The sequence below is a fragment of the Periplaneta americana genome, chromosome 14 (genome assembly GCF_040183065.1).
Source record: "Periplaneta americana isolate PAMFEO1 chromosome 14, P.americana_PAMFEO1_priV1, whole genome shotgun sequence".
NCBI classification, from domain to species: Eukaryota; Metazoa; Arthropoda; class Insecta; order Blattodea; family Blattidae; genus Periplaneta; species Periplaneta americana.
The window spans coordinates 88898200-88918299 of NC_091130.1; the positions used below are offsets into that span (position 1 = coordinate 88898200).

A 20100-nucleotide genomic window follows, 5' to 3' on the forward strand; every position below is an offset into this window, starting at 1 on the left:
TATCAGAAGCAAGGCTGTACTTTTTTCACAACCAAGCATAAACTTTTCACTCTGCACTTCAAAGAATAAAGGATCAAACAATTACAGTTTTTGAGGTCATTTATGTTTTAAATGATTTAAAAGCTAATTTAGTTTCCAAAGATGAAGATTGCTTCATAACATCAATTGTGAGATCAGTTATTAGCAAATTTGAAAAGAAGGGTTTTCAAGTATGTTGTGTCAGTGAAGTGTTTTGTGTAAGTGAAGTGTGTTTGTGTCATTGAAGTTTTATAGTTTATAGTGGCAGTGCAAAATATTTGAACAGTGAAATGTTTTTGAAGTGTTAGTGAAATCAGGATAGTATCAGTGAAATGTGTCGTAGTTCCAGTGCAGTGAGTGAGTGAAATGAATGTAGTGCTGAAAGGTACTTTGCTTGTATGAACATATCATACTCGTGGGTTTTAGTTCGAACTTAGGGTTAAAATACTAATTAGATTTATTTAAATGTTATTTTAAGTGATCGTGCTTCATTTAAATTGTCATTATTGAGTGTAATTAGTTACCACTGTCACCGGATACATACATAAGATTGCAAAATTTAAACTTGATATTCATACATTTTGTCAAACTGCAGCTGAATATTTAAATAAATGGATTGTGCCCCTTGAGAGTTTACGAGACTTCATTTGGGTAACATCCCAGGAATACCCCAGTGGATTGATATACAAAAGACTGAAGATTTCATTGAAGTGGCTCCTCCAGCTATTGTATATGATACTAGTCTGTATGATGAGTATGTGTATATTAAAGAATATATATTAGAAAAATGGAAGCTAGAAAGAACATCAACTACCGAATGTCAGATAGAAATTATTTCACATTTTAATGTGAACAATGACCTTTCTCCAATTTCCTTAAAATATTGTAATTTCTTCTTCGTTTACCTGGAACTAATGCTGCTACTGAAGGAGTGTTTTCTTACATGAGTGATTTATGAACAAGTGACAAGAAAGCTCTTTCCATGCAAACTTTGGAAACTATGTTGATTATTAAGGTGAACTTTAACCACATGTGAGTCAACTTTTTTATTGAGTATGCCCCAACGAGTATAACTCATATGTAGGGGCTATACAAGAACACATACATATGTTATACAATGTAATTGAAAACGTTATGAAACTAAAATCTGTGAAAAGAAACAATAACACAAGAATTTATTAAAGAAGGAAAGCAAAATAAGAACAAATAATAAGATGACAAAGTTTTGGGCAGAAAGAAGAAAAAGTTTGAAACCATGAAATAAATAAATCAACTGAGAATTAAAATAAATAATCTTCCCAAAAACGTATTTTTAAACAATTCTTAAAACACCGGCAATTTGGTAATAATGCTTTGTAATAAAGATTTACTAAAGAAGATCCATTCGTCAGCAAAATACCAATAAATGCTGCTTTAATTCTAAAGGACTGTTTGGTTGGAGCGAATTGAATACTACTATGTAATGTTACACAGTTTTTGTTAATTTATTTGTTTTAAAATCTAAGTATTTATGACAACAATTATTATAAAATACTCACATTTTTCTGTCCTCTTTTGTCCCTTTTTTCGTTGAAGAAAATATTAAAATGTCCCATTTTGTTGTTTCAAAAATATGGTCACCTTAGTCATGCTGCCCTTTCATCACTAATTATAGGTAAAGTCTTTTTGTTCATTTAAAGATGCGTGATTATTAGAACCTGTATACATAAAATCTCAGAATAAAAGAAGAAAATGTCAGTAAGTCATTACCATAGTTAAAAATAATATTCATATTAATAATGACTGTTATTATTCGATTGAGTAGCTTTTGTCATCCAGTCTGCTCTCAAAAGAGCTGAAAGAATTTATAAAACAGTTATATTACCAATTGTTCTATATGATTGTGAAACTTGAACATTCACTTTGAGAGAGGAAGAGAGGTTAAGAGTGTTTGAGAATAAGGTGCTTAGGAAAATATTTGGAGCTGAGGGATGAAGTTACAGGAGAATGCAGAATTGCACGCATTGTATTCTTCACCTGACATAATTAGGAACATTAAATCCAGACATTTGAGATGGGCAGGGCATGTAGCACATATGGGCGAATCCAGAAATGCATATAGAGTATTGGGAGGCCGGAGGAAAAATACCTTTGGAGAAGCTGAGACGTAGATGGGAGGATTATATTAAAATGGATTTGAGGGAGTGGAATATGATGGTAGAGACTGGATTAATCTTACCGAGGATAGGGACCGATGATAGGCTTATGTGAGGGTGGCAATGAACTTCCGGGCTCTCTAAAAGCCATAAGTAATAATTATTGTCAAACATAGACATAAAAGTGTGAATGAAAAGTGCGCAAAAGACGAGAAAACACGAACCTGGAACAACTGTTTCTATCAGCAGTTTTTCAGCAAGTATCCTGTAACATAAATAGAGTGTTAATTTTAATTTGTTCAAGTCTTGTCTGTTTGCGAATGTAATATGCCATCCAATATAATACACTCCAGTCTTTAAGACGAAATTTTCTCATAAAAGGTGCGTATTATAATCGTGTAAATCCTTTATCGTATATTTATAAGAACCCTATCTGTCAAGAGAACTCCAGACAAAATTTGTTCTGTGTTGAATAACTTCCACAGTTAAAAGCGTCATTTAAAAAAAATATATATATATATTAATACTAATACTTTTCCATCCTCTTCTTTCTTTCTGCCCTTCTCTTCAGCACACAGAAAACTTCAGTTAGAAGTTTGTAAGTTTAATTAAATATAAACTTTTATCTTTATAAAGTGAGTTTATCCATCATTCTGTTGTTCATTGACTATCGTGTTTATATGATAGTGAGTAGCATTTTTCAGTTAAAGTGAAAAGTTTCAAATCAATACAATATACTGAATTATTTATTTTGTCTTGTACTTAATATGTAACGTCCTTTTGTAGTTACATAAGAACTATACCAATATATAACGCAATTGTTCATAAGTAGGATTAGTACTACATAGAAAAATACCATATTGTTTAATTTTCTCAGAGAAGTTCGTAGTCACTGAGTGTTCAGGCCTGAATTTGTTGGGTTTAAGCCTGGCTCAAGACAAGCAATAAGAATACTTAGCATAGCTTTCCTTGAAAGGTGGATGTTTTCAGATTGACTTGATATTGAAGAATCAGATTTCTGAGTGAAAGAACTGCAGGGAAAATTTAATGGCTGTCTCTTGTCCATATTGAAATTCAACTCTATTAGTCATCCTTCTCACTTATCATAGAGGCGAGTGATTTGCATTTTCTATAAGATCTCATCCAAAAAAGATAGAATTTAATGTTTTAGACTAGCAGAATTCCACAACCATTTTTGTCGATCATATTTAAGGCATTGAACACACACACACCCACTAGGTTAGTGATGTACTCTTTTGTACGAATTTATCTAATCCTGCACATTCATAGTCATTTCTGTAAACACAGTACCCTTAATCAGACCTGAAATGAGAAAGCCAGTAGTGTATGTATCCGACACACTAAGGTGTGCAATCAGTAGGTAAAAAGGTGCAGTTCGAGTTTCGAACTACAGTAAACCCTCGTTAAGACGAACCAAAGGGACTGAAAAGTCGCCTGTTCGTATTAACGAAATTAGTCTTATCCGAATTGTGATCGATTTTTGTTACAGTGAATCCACTATCACTCTTTCAGTTCAAAACACTTTCCCATGGTTTGTAGTTAGTAATAATGAATTTCGAATATTACGTACTTGTGAAACTTTCTGAATATATCATCAGTACTTAGAGAAGTCTCTATATCTGGCCTCTTTCCATCTTTTCCTTGGTTGGTCCAAGTTCCTCTTTCAGATATAGGGGTTATCTAGTTTATAAAAATAATTTTTATTATCACAATGAATTGAATTTAAATCACTTCTAACTCACTTATATTGCCCTCATATTGTTAAAACATTCGAGAACCTCAGATTCCATTTGTTTATATTTTGCTGCACGAATTTGCTTAATTTTTCCTGATGAAGAACCGAAAGTTCCAGCAGCATCAGTTTTACCTTCTTTTTTTTTTATCGATATTGTGTTTCTATAGTATTTTGGAATTTGAAAATGTTTTGCAATTTGAGTTTTTGATATAGTACTGTGAAACACTTCATTCAAAATTATAACTTTAGTTTTGATATCTATAGATTTTTTCCTTCTTTCTCTCATGTTGTTGCTTGTATTGAGGTGTTAACTCGAACACTGGCCATGAGAAACTAATAGTTAAATCACTGTAGCACTTAATGACGCCTCTCGAGATGGGACACGCAGAAAACTTTAAGCTACTGCTCTGGTTACTATGGAAAATACAGCAGTACATATTATGTGTTCTAATCAATATCTTGAAGGACATTTGAATTCTTTATTATGAGACCGAGCGAAGAGAATTCCCATGCACTAAACTGTAAAGAGTGTATATAAAAGTTATCTTTTGTTTGTATTAAATGAGAGGACGAAAATCTGGGGACCGAAAATTTGTTCGAAGTTCGTATAAACAGAAATCATATTAACTGAATAAAAGTCCATTAAAATCACTGTATTTGAGATGGTACCTGGAAAATTGTTTGTATTAAGGAGGTGTTTGTCTTAACTGAGTTCGTATTAATAACCGTTTACTGTATTCACATTGTTTTAATGTAGGAACACGGAATATTCCACATTGTCATTGATTCTGGGCCATCCTACACTATTCCGAAAACTTGGGAATGTGGAACAAATCACTGCTGCTTGCATTTCCATTGAGGTAGACACTTTGTGGCATGTCAGGGCAATATGCTGCAGAGGTATCATAAATGCAGAACAAAGCTAACACTAACACCTTAAATGAACAAATATAATCATTAAAATTTATTAATATAATCTAATCTTTTGTAAATGCTTCCTTGGTTAGAGTTTTAAAACTAATAAAGTGTCTAATATCAACTGATGTTAATTGTTTTTGGTCACCTAGTGTTGCCAATTTTCATTAAGGAAAGTGCAGATAGTTCATCTTAGAGGTAAAGAAGTTTCATATCTAACCTTCCATTAAAATCTGGAAACACATATTGCAGTTTTGAGAGAATGTTAAGAGGGAGGGTTGCATAAAAAAAAAAAAACGAAAAGGATTCATCGTGCATGCGCGCTTTGTAATATACTGTCATTTTACCAATTTCTCAAAGTGTCACTTTTGTGTAATCTAGTGTCCTGGTAAATTACTATGTAAAATTTCTTCTTTACGGTGATTAATAATACCTTATTGACTGTTGTTAATTGCTTAATATTTAATTGTAATTGCTGATATTTAACATAATTTTACAAACTATTTCGGACATTTTGTGAATTATTTCTGTGAAGCATAGTCATCAACACATTAATGAAATATTCTTTCAGCGTCCTTATGCGCCTAGTGCACAATATAGCTACAACAACTGGTCACCACCTGCACAGTCAAATGAATCAACAAATGGTTATTTCCTTGAACGGTCAAACAGTGCCCGTAAGACATTGGAAAGGGCATGTGAACTTTGTCCAGAGGAGGTACGTTAGAAATATGTAGTACTTGAGTTTTAATTTACTTATATTTTTATTTTAGTATTAATTAACCCCTTACCACATTCTGGGACATATGGCACATACCGGTTTTATATTCATATAATTTATAATATAAGCATATAATATTTCAAACTGCATACTGGAACAGATATGACACATTGTCAAGAATTGGATTTGACCATATGTGACATCAGTTGAGAAAGAAAGAACTACTTAAGTCATTTGAATATTAAACCGGTGTGTGCGAGACTGTCCCATGCGGTAAGGGGTTAAGTAACTGCATTTAATGTTCTTTCTACTTCTTTCTCTATGGGCATATGTACCATGTAAGACACATCCAAAAATTTAAAAGTTTTTCTGCAGAAAAAAAATTGTTGTATTATTCCTTTTTAACAGTTCTGCTACCAAGACGGGTAATCATACAGCCCCATTAAAGAAGATTTAACTGTTTATAACAGGTCCAACAAGTAAGGATATTCTTGTCACCCCATTTTTCGTTTACCTGAAGACGAAAGTAGAGTTTATATATCAGGGTAGTTCTTATTTTCAAATTCAGCCTAATTCTTTCAGATTTGTCTGAAATTTTGTAACAAAGGAACTATGGGTGCTTAAAAAATAACTGCAAAAATATTTTGCCTCAAAATGCAATAGTTTTTTAACAGAGGTAGGCTGAAACTTGTAAGAAATTTGTTTATTCGTGCTTGCAATTTCATCACAATGTATTACTAAAAATAATATAGCTTTAGAACTGAAGTAGGTAGATCTAAAAATTAACTGCACTTGAACCTTAAATTCAGATCTATGACCTGAACACAAAACATTGATTATTGATTTCTGCTGTAGAAAAATAAAATGAATCAAGTTTTTACTTTCAAAACATACTCTGATGTAAATTGTCATTACAGTAGTTGGCACAGAGAAAATTAATTGAAACTTATTATTGACATTTGTCAATACTTTACCTGCTTGTTGCAAAGATAAACTTTGCATCTGTCAGACGACAATACCTTGAGTTGGATGGACTCCTACCTGCGTGACTGCCAAAAGTGTGTTTTACTTGATAATTAGTTCTCCTCATGGTGATGCACAAAGACAGGAGTGCTGCAGGGCTCTGTATTAGGACCACTACTCTTCTCTTTCTACATTAATGATGTATCAAAGAACTTCAGTATTATCATTATCACCTTTATGCCAATGACCTACAACTTGGTATCTCATTTTTATACACTTTTTGACTACTGATGGCGTCAACAAATGAGTACTGGACAGCAGGGATAATTGTTCATGTGTATGTGAATTAGGATTTATTACTGGGTCATTTTTAATTTGCAAATACGAATGGAAGATCAGTGATTATAACGAGTATATGAATTTCGAGAATTTTTCCAAGTGAATCATTCATTCATTCATTCATTCATTGTGTTCTGCCCAAGGGCAGGTCTTCACTGCAAACCCAGCATTCTCCAGTCTTTCCTATTTTCTGCTTTTCTCGTTGTCTCATATGATCCATATATCTTAATGTCATCTATTATCTGATATCTTTTTCTATCTTGAACTCTTCTCCCGTTCACCATTCCTTCCAGTGCATCCTTCATAAGGCAGTTTCTTCTCAACCATTGACCCAGCCAATTCCTTTTCCTCTTTCTGATCAGTTTCAGCATCATTCTTTCTTCATCCACTCTTTCCAACACAGCTTCGTTTCTTATTCTGTCTGCCCACTTCACACACTCCATCATTCTCCATATCCACATTTCAAATGCTTCTATTTGCTTCTCTTCACTTTGTCGTAATGTCTATGTTTCTGCCCATATAATGTTACACTCCACACAAAGCACTTCATTAGTCTCTTCCTTAGTTCTTTCTCCAGAGATCCGCAGAAGATGCTTCTTTTTCTGTTAAAACCTTCCTTTGCCATTGCTAAGTGAATCAGAGAAGTGCCAATTCCCAATCTCCGTCCATACACACTTACAATTTTGAACAATTCTCTATAACATTTGATACATATCGATAAATCCTCATAAAAGTCGTTTAAAAGGAAGGCCTATATTCAAGCTTAGTTGGAGAGAGACAATATTAATTTTGAAGAGGACATGACGAATTCAGAATTAATGTAACTTGTGTTCATTGAGCTTCCTCCATTAAAATACCTAGTTGACACTGTTTGAATGCTGGGCCATTCCCAGGGTTAAAAGGCAATCAGAATGTGGTGTTGACCACACCACCTCATTCTAATCCTGAGGTCATGAAAGTATCCAGTTCTATACTTACCATGCATCTTCGTAGTGTTTTCTAAAGGAGATACCTATAGTGAAGGTGGGCAGATTGCATGTGGAAAGAAGTTTTCAAATCCACCCTCCCTCATGCTTAGTGAAAGTTATGGAGTATAAACTGTACAAGTGAAAAAAGAGAACATCTCCAAATCAAGGACTTCCTCTTATCATTTTAATTTGTAGCTGTTCCCTGGACGACTGTACCCCTATTGAATCACAATACAAGACCCTCTGTAATTCTAGGCCTAAAGATCTTTGTATGCAAATGAAATGATGAGTATCTTGTCCTCTTTCTACAATTTTTTAATAGTTAAAATGCAGTCAGATTAACGCAAATTTTATTTTTGTCCTATTCAATTTAATCTGAATTAAGTGTCCGTGTCTGTCATGCAGTGTCCATTTTAAGGAGCTAGTTCAGTATGATATTCCCTAACCCTTTGGCAAGGGGACTTCATAACTTCTTCCATTATTAAATGTATCTGCAAAGAGAAGTTTCACTATACTGTGCTTTACAAGAATAACACTAGTCTACAAATTTTAACTTTGAAAATTGTGCCGAAATGAAACATTGTTACTATCCACATATTTGCCATGCTGAATCCAAAAATGGAACCCATTTTTCAGCAGCACCCTCAGATTTTCAGTTATTACCCTTATTACACTTCTGAAAAGTTCGATACTAACTAAGCAGTTCCACATTTTTAATATCTAATGCAGAATGCACAAACATAGTCTTCCACTATTATAGTGGTGTTAGTACTAAAAATAAAGTATCCTTCATGTTATAATGATGTAAATGGCTATTTACATTTACGTAGTGGAAGGCAGGCATCACTTTAAAACACTTTTTTGTGTATGTTGTAGTATTCTCTCTTTGTATGAACCAGCAGTAATCACTCATCATAGATGGATCCCATCTCCCTTTATAACACTGTTCCATCTGTAAAATGTCTTGATGAAAGCGTTCCCTTTGTTTGTCACGCACTGCACCCAAGTTTTTAGGAAAGAAATCTAAATGAGAATGTAGGAAGTGAATTTGACAGACATCCTGTATCCAAAATTCTTGTAATTTTGAAAAAGATTCTGAACTAGTTCGTCATGATTTTCTTCCTTCTTGTTGCCGAGGGACCCATTCACAACACTTTTAAATGACTCCCATGCTGCACGTTCGTTTGGAGTTAATTTTTTCTAAAAAAAATTGGTCACCCATCACTTTTTTAATCCAAGGTCCAATGAATATTCCTTCTTTTAATTTTGTATCACTCAAACTAGGGACTATTCTTCTTAAATATTTTAAACCTTCGCCTGTTGTGTCCATACCTTTCATAAAGTTCTTCATGAGCCCTAATTTAATGTGTAAAGGATGGAGATATATTTTTTGTGGGTCCACTAAAGGTTTAAATTTTACATTATGTTTTCCAAGATTGAAATCTTCTCTTCTTGGCCATTCCTTGACTGTATAGTGATGTTGAGTGTCTCGGCTGTCCCAAAGGCACAGGAAAAAGGATATTTAGTGAATCCACTCTGCATTCCACGTAGAAGACTTTAAGATCCCGTAAATATGCCAACAGTGGTTTTCATATTTTAATGGCTTCAAGAATATGACACATGTTTTTGTATGTTTCTTTCATTGCTGCGCTGTGTGCTACAGATATGGAGGGAAGTTTATTGCAATTGTGTAACAAAATGGCTTTCAGACTAATTTTAGAAGCATCTATAAATAAGCGCCGCTCTTCAGCATTATGTGTAATACCTAGTTTTAATCAGTCCATTTACATCGCTGCATGCACAAACTCCAGAACCTGTAACTATGAAAAATGGTAATAGATCCTTATTTATGTTTCTAAATACTGAAACATTAGCATCTTTATCCAGCACCTTCCATTCCTGAAGACGAGATCCTAGAAGCTCAGTCAGCTGTTTAGATAAGTACAAATCACATATACCAATCATTGAGTTCCACCTATGATATTAAATGTGGCTTTTCTTCTCTCTCTTCATCTGGGATGTAGACGTCATCCCTTGGTGTAGAGGGCTGCACATCATCAGATGACGTTATGTCAGATTCCGATTCTTCTTGGTATGTAGAAGGTGGAATGGGAACAGGTAAATTTTCTCCGTGAGGTATTGGTCTTATAGCTGACGGGAGATTAGGATACTGAATGAGTCTCTTATTTTTTTAAGAAAATCCAGTAACATTGATTAAGCAGAAATAACAATCATCTTGGTGGTTTTTTTGCTCACACCATACCATTGGTTCGGAAAGTTTTTAAAACTACGCCTTTGCTTCTTCATTTCATTTCGTTTCGCACAGAACAGCTCACACTACTAACAAAACCTCTACACTCGAACTAAACAAAGTACAGACTGTCTCTGTTTTCATTACCAGGTACCCTATAAGTCTATCTTATCTTTCAAGTATCAACAAACCATGATTCAGATGTGTCAAGTGAAGAGGGACTTGGCATAATGGATAGAAACCAAGGAAGCGCTACTACATATATACTAGGTATTGAAAAATGTGTATAAATTCTATATTTACAACATTAAGTTATTGAAATTTATTTCATGTGTACCTTGTTAAATGGGAATACGTATGCATATATCAAAATTAAACGTAGACACCTGTGGCTTCCACCAATTTTCTCAAGCGGCCGCTAATGGAATCCACAGTCTTCTGGAGGAAGTTGCGTGGGGCATTGGAGATAATGCCCCGAATCCGTGATTCCAATTCTATATCATCTCTGGACGGATTGTGGCATTCCTTCCATCTCGAACGAAAACAACGGAAATCCACACTTCATAGCGAGCAGCAATCTGCGCTCTCTCGCGAACACATAGGTGATCGATCATCTTTGCTATTGTTGCGCGAACTGCTCCTCACGGCCATCATCTATACTATGGACGAACAAAAGTTCAAATTCTATTTAATGATTTATGTATACACACAATTTTCATTATGGTTCCATCGATATTAAAAATTCTACAGCCAATTAATAATGCCTAGTTACTTCCCGCCCGCACTGTATTTATGGCTATTCATAAAATATAACATTGTTGCAGTGCTCAGAAACCTGACGTGATGGGAAAAATCTGATTACATATTCGTAATCAGCACATCAGACTTGGTAATAATCAGCATTCTGTTTGTCGGCACAAAAAATGTTGTAGACTAGTGTAATTTTTACTAATTGTTGGACTATTGTACTCTGTCATTAGAATGGTAGGTTACTGTCTAGCACACACAACCAAATGATATAGGGATATTTTATAATACATAAGCCCTGTCTGTTTTAAAAACAAATAATGATAAAATTGTAAATTGGGGATTCATTATCAGCATTAAGAGTAGTAACATTGTTCATGGGTTTTCACTTTAAGTGAAGGATCTTTTTCTTAAAAAATAATGTTAACTAGACACACACAACTTCTATTGCAAAAGAGGCAATATTTTTTGTCATAATTTTATGTTGAATGGTTGCTTAAAAACACAAATCAGTAAAGAGTAGGTCCTACTCTCGAGTTGACAACTGCTCTGCACCGTCTGGGCATGGAGAGAAGTATGGTACTACAACTACTACTGCTGCTGCTGTTGCTCCTGCTCTTGGTGCTGCCACTACTCCTGCTACTGCTGCTGCTGCTGCTGCATGTCAATTCAGATAATTCTGAAGAGCTGAGAAATTATGAAATCCTACTAAAGAGGCAATAAATTACTTTAAGTTAGATAATTGAACTATTTAGTCAATTTCTTTCATTGTAAACATTATATATATTAATAGCCCTTGTAGCATATTATAATAGCCCTAATGTGTGTATCATAATAGACCTTCTCATTCATACACTAATTACTGCTAGACTGCTCAACATTCACAGCTTTTTTTTTATAGAAGAATGAAACTGACACTATTCTCACTAAAAGGGAAATTTAAAAATTATTCTATCTTTATTCATTTAAGAGCAATAACAAAAGTAACTGGGTATCACGTCAAAGTTTTTTTCAAGCAACAAAATTGCCTTTTCTTTTAATACATTGATGAGGCTGATAGTGATTTTTTTTTAACTGAGTTCAATTTTGCTCCTTAAAGAGCATAAAATGCACTTCCATAATAGCAATTTTAAACATTTTCATACTGAGCCTTTTGTACATTTTAAAGCCTGTAACAAATTAGCCAGACTATTTTTACTGTATCATATTAGTCCTACTGGATCATATGTCTCAATCATTTATTTCTCCGAAAACTGTTATAAGTTTATAATAATTATTGTGTGAAGTATACAATATTTCTGGAGTGTAATTAGTATTCGTCAAACAGTCATATCACATTTATAGAGCACTTACCATGACTGATTTAAATCAAAATTTGTTAAAAATACTGTAGTTGATATTCTTCATTCTATCTACACAAATATATTTTGCATTAACGAATTAAGAATCTCGTGTACTAACTTTGACAGTGTATAGTCAAAGGGTGTTTTCAGCAAGAGAGACAATAATTTTAAACACAAATGCTACACATTTCTTTTGGGAGTACTATGGACACTTTTTCGGGAGAACACTCAGTTGGCCTCTGCTTTTAAGCAATACAAGCTATTGTAGGTCTACAAAAATGTTAGTAGGCTACATGATTAGACAGAAGTTTGAAAGATAGGTTCGACTATTTTTTAAAGTAGAGTAAGTAAGTCGGAATTAGCACTTTGAAATGTCTAGATACAGAGAAGAGTTCAAAAGAAAGTAGTAGATTTTTCTAAGTGTGAAATGTCTAGATTCAGAGAAGAGTTCAAAGGAAAGCAGTAGATTTTTCTAAGTGTGAAATGTCTAGATGCAGAGAAGAGTTCAAAAGAAAGCAGTAGATTTTTCTAAGTGTGAAATGTCTAGATGCAGAGAAGAGTTCAAAAGAAAGCAGTAGATTTTTCTAAGTGTGAAATGTTTAGAAGCAGAAAAGAGTTCAAAGGAAAGCAGTAGATTCTAAGTATGTCTGAGGTGCATGCATGTAAACTAACAGATTAAATAAGATGTGAGAAGAGTGGGAGACCATATCAGCAAGAGATTTAAACAGAACACATGCAATTAAAATGGAATCTGCAAGGTCAATGTAAGGCAGTTGTCATCATTTCTTGATTCATGAGTCAACCTTACTACACAAGCAGAGCAGAGGGGTAAGGCATCCCCTTAGTCATCACTTGTTCATTCAAGGTTAAGCAGTTTGGGTATCCTCCCTCTCCGACCTTCCCCTTTGATGTGTATTCTGATCTGAATTTCGTGGCTAATGAGAGAGACAGGTTACAGCACGAATCGAAGCCACGTGGTAATCGTGGTCTAGTCATGGCCATCTTGACAATCGCCTAATATAAATACATGTTCAAAGTTCTAAAAAAACAAAGGAATTGCTATATTAAACTCATGTTAAACGTGCATTTACGTAATATAAACTTGTTCATTGTTGGTGATGTTGCACCGTAGCCTGGCTTTCTCGTTAGCCACGCTGAATTTTCTATGATGTAATCTTTTGCCGACCACTGATTGTAAGAAGAAACAGAATCAGGAATGGGGGAGGGGGGGGATCTGCAACTAAATAGTGTAAGATATATCCCACAAAAAAATATAATTGTATGGTCATTTTGAGATGAATGAAAAGATTATTATTCCAGAATTACATTTAGAAATGACATAGCAAAGGAAGCCCTAGAACATGTTGGAATGAAATTCAGAAAAGAAATGGTGAGTAAAGAAGAAATTGCGGCGTAATTGAACAAGAGAATACAAAAAATATTAGAAATGTTTTTGTTTGCAGATTAACCACAACAGTTGAAACAGGTTTCAATGGTAATGTGAAAAATTGAGTATGATTGAAGTAGAGTGAACATTTGGGATATACTAAGTGATGATGTAGTAATTGTTGTTGTTATCTAATGCCGGGCTTTGCTCTCCAATATTTCTCTGTGGTGGATCCATCAGGTAGAACTTCACAGGTTATGAGATGATCTTCAGTCATTTCTTCTTCTTTGTTGCATTGAGGGCAATTTGGATTTGTGTAAATTCCTATTTTATTCAAGTGTTTGGCCAAATAATCGTGTTTTGTAAGCAGTCTGAATTTTGCTACTGCAGATTTACGTAGGATTTCTGGAATAATTTCTGTTTTTTTTATTAAAATGCTCCATTTTTTATCTTTGGCTTTGGTACATAGTGCTTGGTTTTGCTTGATTTTATATTTATTTTTAATTAGTCTTTTGATGGATGTAAAAGGTAGGCTTGTATTTGTATTCTGAATTAAATTGGATCCTTTATTGGCAAGAAAGTCAGCAGTTTCATTTCCAGCAATTCCGCAATGTGCAGGTATCCATTGCAATTGAATTCTTTTCTGTAGTTTTTGAAGTTGTTGGATCATTTTGTGACATTCTTTAATTTGGATTGACATCATTTTATATGAATTTATTGCATATAATGCTGCTTTATAATCAGAGAGAATGACAGCATTTTGAAATTTATCTATTCTGTATAGTAGGTGTTGGAGTGAGATATGAATAGCCATTATTTCCGCATAATTTGTTGTATGATGTCCTGCTGGTTGATAAAATGAGAATAACGCACACGTAATTCCTGATCCTGAGTTGTTATCGATAGTAGACCCATCTGTGTAGATATGTAACCATTCTTCTGGTGGGTATCTATTGTTCACAGCTTCTAATGCCAGCGCTTTTAGTACATGTTTGGAAGTTTCAGATTTTGTAACTTTTTCTTCTAAATCTAGTTGAATGTTAATTGGTTCGAATGTAGTAAATGTTAAATATTTCACTGTGGGCGCTACTGATGCTTGTGAGATTATCTCCACTTGTTTCATATATATTATTTTAAACAGGAGCCGGAAGTAGAGGAGATGTCAGAGGAAGGTGAAAGTCCACAGCCTGAAGAACACCAGCCACCTCAACAGAAAGTACCACCAACCTTTACAGCATATCCAGCTCATGCAGCTACCACTACTAACAGTGTGGCTACACAGCGGATACTAGCTAAGCGTATATCTGGCAATCAAAGGTAATGTTATTTTGTGTCTAATACATTTCATTATGTATATTCATTGGAATCTAATTTATTGTGAATTAATCTTTATATTTTGTAGTGTTACAACATGGCATAGGATATTCTTCATTATTTTCTGTATGTATGTTGAATTTGTTTGTTTAGTGTACACTTGAATTTTATATAGCCATTTCTGCCAATTTCCTTTAAATTCTCTTATATATTATACAGACTTACAAACAAATATATACGTAAATGTTGAAAATCTGTGACTTCATTTGTAATGTAATGTTTGTTACTAGGCGATTATAAACTAAATGCTAAAAAAAATCTAATGGCAGAATTTTATATTCTTGTTTTGTTTCAAATAATGATGGTAATAAAGTTAATTTCATTCGTTAATTTCATTCCTTGTATTTCATCTGTACCTTTCTGGTTGATAGTTACATGACTGGAGGACAACAGCAGCCATCTCCAGGGCCTAGTGGAAGTAATAGCACCCACCCTCAACCAGGTACAAGTGAGGACACAGAGACCACTACTACTACAACTACCACCACACAAGATAGTGGAAATGAAGGTACCTTGTCTAACAGTAACAGCAGCACCATGCTTCAGCAACAACAGCACTCTCCTGATCAACAACAGCAACAGCAATCTGAAGAGAACATTCAACGCCCATGTTCATCGGCTGACATAGCATAGTTTTGGCAGAGAACATTTGTGATAGAGAAGCTTCATGTAAGAGCAATACTGTGCTGCACGTGTGAACAGAATGTTATAGCTCTTACACCAATACATTTGTAAGAAGACTGTGAAGAGAAAGCTTCATCTGATGGCAATACTGTGCTATGTGCTCGAATACAATGGTCAAACTAAAGTCCTAACTGGTATGATATCCGCAGTATTTTGATACTAATATGACGTGCATTACCAACAAATGTACTGCTTTTTGGAAGAAATGAGGAATTAGAATGAAACATATAATGTATCAATTAGTCTCTTTATCCTGTCAAACAAATAAGCAGGGTATAAGATTTAGAAGGTATCATTCAAGCCATCTTTTGCTTCTTGGTGATGACAATGCTATTTCCCTACTACCAGCATTCTTCCATTGCTGCCATTTTGAAAACACTTTGAATTGAGACTTTACGCAATTTTAGCAAACAAGTATGAATATTTCCATTAAAGTTTATTTAAATAATGTGATCATTAGTAAAAAATTCAATCAGTCTCCTCATTCTGTTGAACCAAGATGTCAACTCAAGTATTTAAAGATCACCTTTATTTGCAGCAAGAAATTTCGTCTTCAGAAGTAAGGGACTAATACGCATCACTGCATGGTTCACATTGTGGAGTGATCCTAGTCATGTAATGATTCATCAAAGTGTTGAGATCGGGACTTGCAAATTTCCCCATGTCGAATTTGACCATAAATTTATGCTGGGTGTTAAGGAATGTATTCCAACCAGCATGACCTGTAGTTACCTGTCATTCAGTGGACGATTTTCTTTCAAAGATACACAACGAGAAATATGTAATGTAACCTTCACCATAAATATGCATTAATACCGCGAATTTAAGAGAATACTAGTTCCTGGATGTGTATGTGCTTGTGATATCAGCTAGAGAAAGAGGGACAACAAAGATTATTTACAATTATTCATGGTTAAATCTGGTGTTTGCTAGCAGAGACAATATGGACAGCCTACAATATATATTTGAGGACACAGACGTCAGATTTCCTTGTGGTAAAACTTAAAAAAAAAATGTTTGATGTGAAGATGAAGTGCATTATTGAGAGAGTGATCAGTAATTGGAAGGCTTGATTTCACACCAGGTAACTTGACCACTTGATTAGTATATTGCTTATTACTAATTTTATATAAAATTTAATTTTTTATTACTTCTCATGATTTTCTGATGTTGAAGCAAACAAAGTAGTGGAAGATATGTTGTGGCACTTTCAGTAGCATGACTGTAGAGAGTGTGATTTTGTTCCCAATCAAGTTACCTGTACGCTTTTAATTTTTAATGTGGCTTTAAGTTCTAAAAAGCTGAACATTTATAGTATAATAAAGTTATTGGAAACAATAGTATAATCCAGTTGGAATTGATGTTTATGTTGTGAATTTCTTTTTGAAATGAAAGTAATTTCTACCAGTTCTTAGTACAGTCTTGTGCAATATTAGAAATTGTCATCTTGGTTCACTAGTTATTTAAATATACTTTCTAGGGGGATGAAAGATATGGCACCATACAATGGCGGTTTCTGTAGTAGTTGACTAGCAGGCTTGTTTAGAATTACATTCTCCTCTACAAGAATTCGTACATCCTGGGTAATGCGTGAAATGGGACATTAAATCAAGCTTGAAGGGGAAGTGCTGACTCCCAGGGACCTCTTAGTGATTGCATTAGGAAAGGTGTATCATTACAGAAACTACTAAATATTGCTGGGGTATTAGTAACAATTTTGATGCAAAGTTTGTTAAATGTAAACCTGGTTTGTCCCAACAGGACTTGAGTTCCTTTATATGCCAGTTACAGTGTAAAGATGTGGTTAGAAATTGTTGGAGCTTGACTATTTAATTTTACGGAAGTTGGAAGACTTGGCACCTGATTCAGACAAACGAGACACCGAAGTAGGGCATAGATAGAAAGTTATAAATATAATAACAATGAACTCCCGAAGAATTCTAAGCTTAAATTCGAGAGTTAGAAATAAAATAATTACAAACTCCCGAAAAACTTCGGAAGCGCAATTCGAGAGCTTTGTTGTTATTGCTGCAGCTTTATTTTATTGTGAATCGTGTATAGGTTTTTTTATTATTTTTAAATATACAAGTATGATGCAAGTCAAAGTGGGGAGTTGTGAAAGTCAGGGAAATAAATCTTTTGAAAAAACTCTTTCCTATATGCTACATTTGTACAGTAAATTCGTGTTTTTGAGCTTAATTATTCCCTAATACTCGCATTTTTCCCTGACAGTCAAAGTGGGACATTTATTTAAATAAATAATGATGTGTATAATTATAAATGAATCACAATATGAGTATAATTTTCTTGCATTCCGGTTACTTTGTGTATTCGCAATAAGAATAATTTAAAAGAGCTTGCCATTGAGTTTAATGCTGTGTTGGCAGTCGATAGTATTTGAAACAAGTATATATGCAGGAGACTTCTACTAATAGTGTATGATTTTAATGGACTGTCTTACATAAGAGTCATGCAGAGGGTTCTACTAGCACAGGCTCTTCTGGAAACTTGGAAATAAAATGTATAAAGAATATTGTTGTGGATACTATCGAGTGACAACATATACGTGCCAGTGTCACACTTTTTTCAGCAAGTGTGAGTGAATGGCTGTTTCCTGATGTATAGAAGTATAGTGTAAACTGTTACTCTTCACTGCACGAGTTTTGTGTGCGCATTTATTACAGTGGTATCATATACCTACACTGACAGTTTTTTTTTTTTTTCTAATTCAGTAATAACCCTGAACAAGTCAACTTGTATATATAAACTTAACTAAAAATGGCCTGTTTGTATGATGATGGTAGCAAGGAAATCAAACTCAGTTGTAAGAAATATGACTACGAACTACATCATCCCATTAGGAAACAATTATGAAAATAGAGGTTTTACAGGCCATTTTAGCAAACAAAAGGGAAGCAAGTGAGAGGGTTTGTGCAGTGGTAATTTAATACTTTGTAATTAATAACTGTTTAGTCCTTTATAAATAAATAATTTACCTTGCCGTGCTCTGAAGGGTTTTGCATTACATGAAAAGTACTGCAATGCTGTAAGTGACCCTCATCTGCATCCCTGCCTCTGACTATTATTTATGTTTAACATTTATTTGTTTTAATTCAACTTATGGAGGAATTGATCCTTGGTTATGCAGGAATTAAATTATTTGTAAACATTAAAAGAAATTTCTCAGCCCAGTTGAGAGATTACTTGTTTTCAGTTATATATATATATATATATATATATATATATATATATATATATATGTAAACTTAGAGAATGCCTACGAATTATATTTGTGAAACACGCACTTGAGAATTTTTTTTAACTTCTTTTCCGTCTTGCCATCTTATTAAAAATCAGCATTAAGCAAAATGATCGTCCAAATTATGGCTTTATCTGTTACAGTTCTTTATAAATGTTTCTGAGTATTTTTAAAATTATATTGGAATACTGTGTGACTGCTAGCAATAGGTTATAACTCAGAAAGATGGTTATGGAAAACAAAAAATAATAATGATAATAATAAAAATACAGACGATTAAATTTCTGGTTGGTATGCATATGTATTTCACCCACTTTGTTCTGCACGCCATATTAATTTTGTTTGCTCAGCAGCAGTGCAGTTGTTGTTGTTGATGTTGTTGTTGTGTTGCATATGTTGTCTGCACATGCAAATCGAGCAGACACTTCACAGCAGAAAAGAGGGAGCAGATTCTCCTCTCCTTAATAATCCTTTCTTATATTCCCTTTCAATTCACAATTGTTCATGTGAATATAGACGCCAAACTCCAAAGTAGAATTTGTAATAATTCTGATAGAAAGATGTGTACTTCTTTTCATATTTTTCTCATTCAGCAATCTTTCTATAACTATCAGAAATCCTAATCCAGGATTTCATTACTCAGAAAAGAAGGTGTGTGGTAATGTTCTTTTGGGGAACAAAGCACATTGCAAGTTCTTATCCTTTGTAAGGATTTCCGGAGTCTCACGAGTGAACAATTAAAAAAAATTGTTAATGCAATGTAATTTATGTTAAAAGAAACTCGGGTATATAAATTTAAAAGGTATAGAGATAAATTATGTGAAAGGCATCACGAGTTTTTATTGAGAAATCTCTAGAAAATTTCAGAGGTATCTTTCTCTCTCTCTCTCTCTCTTTTTTTCTCTCTCTCTTCTGCATGCACGTAAATTCGGGTCTGCAATATGAGAAAAGAAAAAAGAGTTCCCTCATTTGTGTGTGTTCCCCCCCCCCCCTCGAAGTAACATCGTTGTCAGAAGTTATTTGATGAGGTACATCACAGTCGGAATTATTATGTAAAAATATAAATCTGTGGTGAAGTGAAAGAATACCAATGATGAGGAAACTTGGGGGAAATTCCAGTACCTGTTATATACAAAATATTATCAACTATGGTAAAAATAAGCTATAGGCATTTCATTTTAAAGGAAAATAATTTATTGAAAAACTCAACTGATGCTGGAACACAGTCACTGGAATTTTC

At 34.0% G+C, this 20100-nt stretch overlaps 1 protein-coding gene across 6 annotated transcripts in view; it reads left to right on the top strand.

Moving 5' to 3' along the window:
- The window catches only part of faf (ubiquitin carboxyl-terminal hydrolase-like faf), a 607647-nt gene extending 587972 nt beyond the window's left edge, over positions 1–19675 (top strand). For 5 of the 6 annotated variants that reach the window (XM_069845714.1, XM_069845717.1, XM_069845716.1 and 2 more), the window contains 3 exons: positions 5396–5542; positions 14685–14860; positions 15289–15690. In XM_069845714.1, coding sequence (XP_069701815.1) covers positions 5396–5542; positions 14685–14860; positions 15289–15550 — 585 coding nt within the window. In that variant the 3' untranslated portion in view covers positions 15551–15690. Of the gene's footprint in view, positions 1–5395; positions 5543–14684; positions 14861–15288 lie in introns of all 6 variants that reach the window. The other variant, XM_069845718.1, reaches the window with a different exon arrangement.
- Positions 19676–20100: the final 425 nt, after the last annotated feature.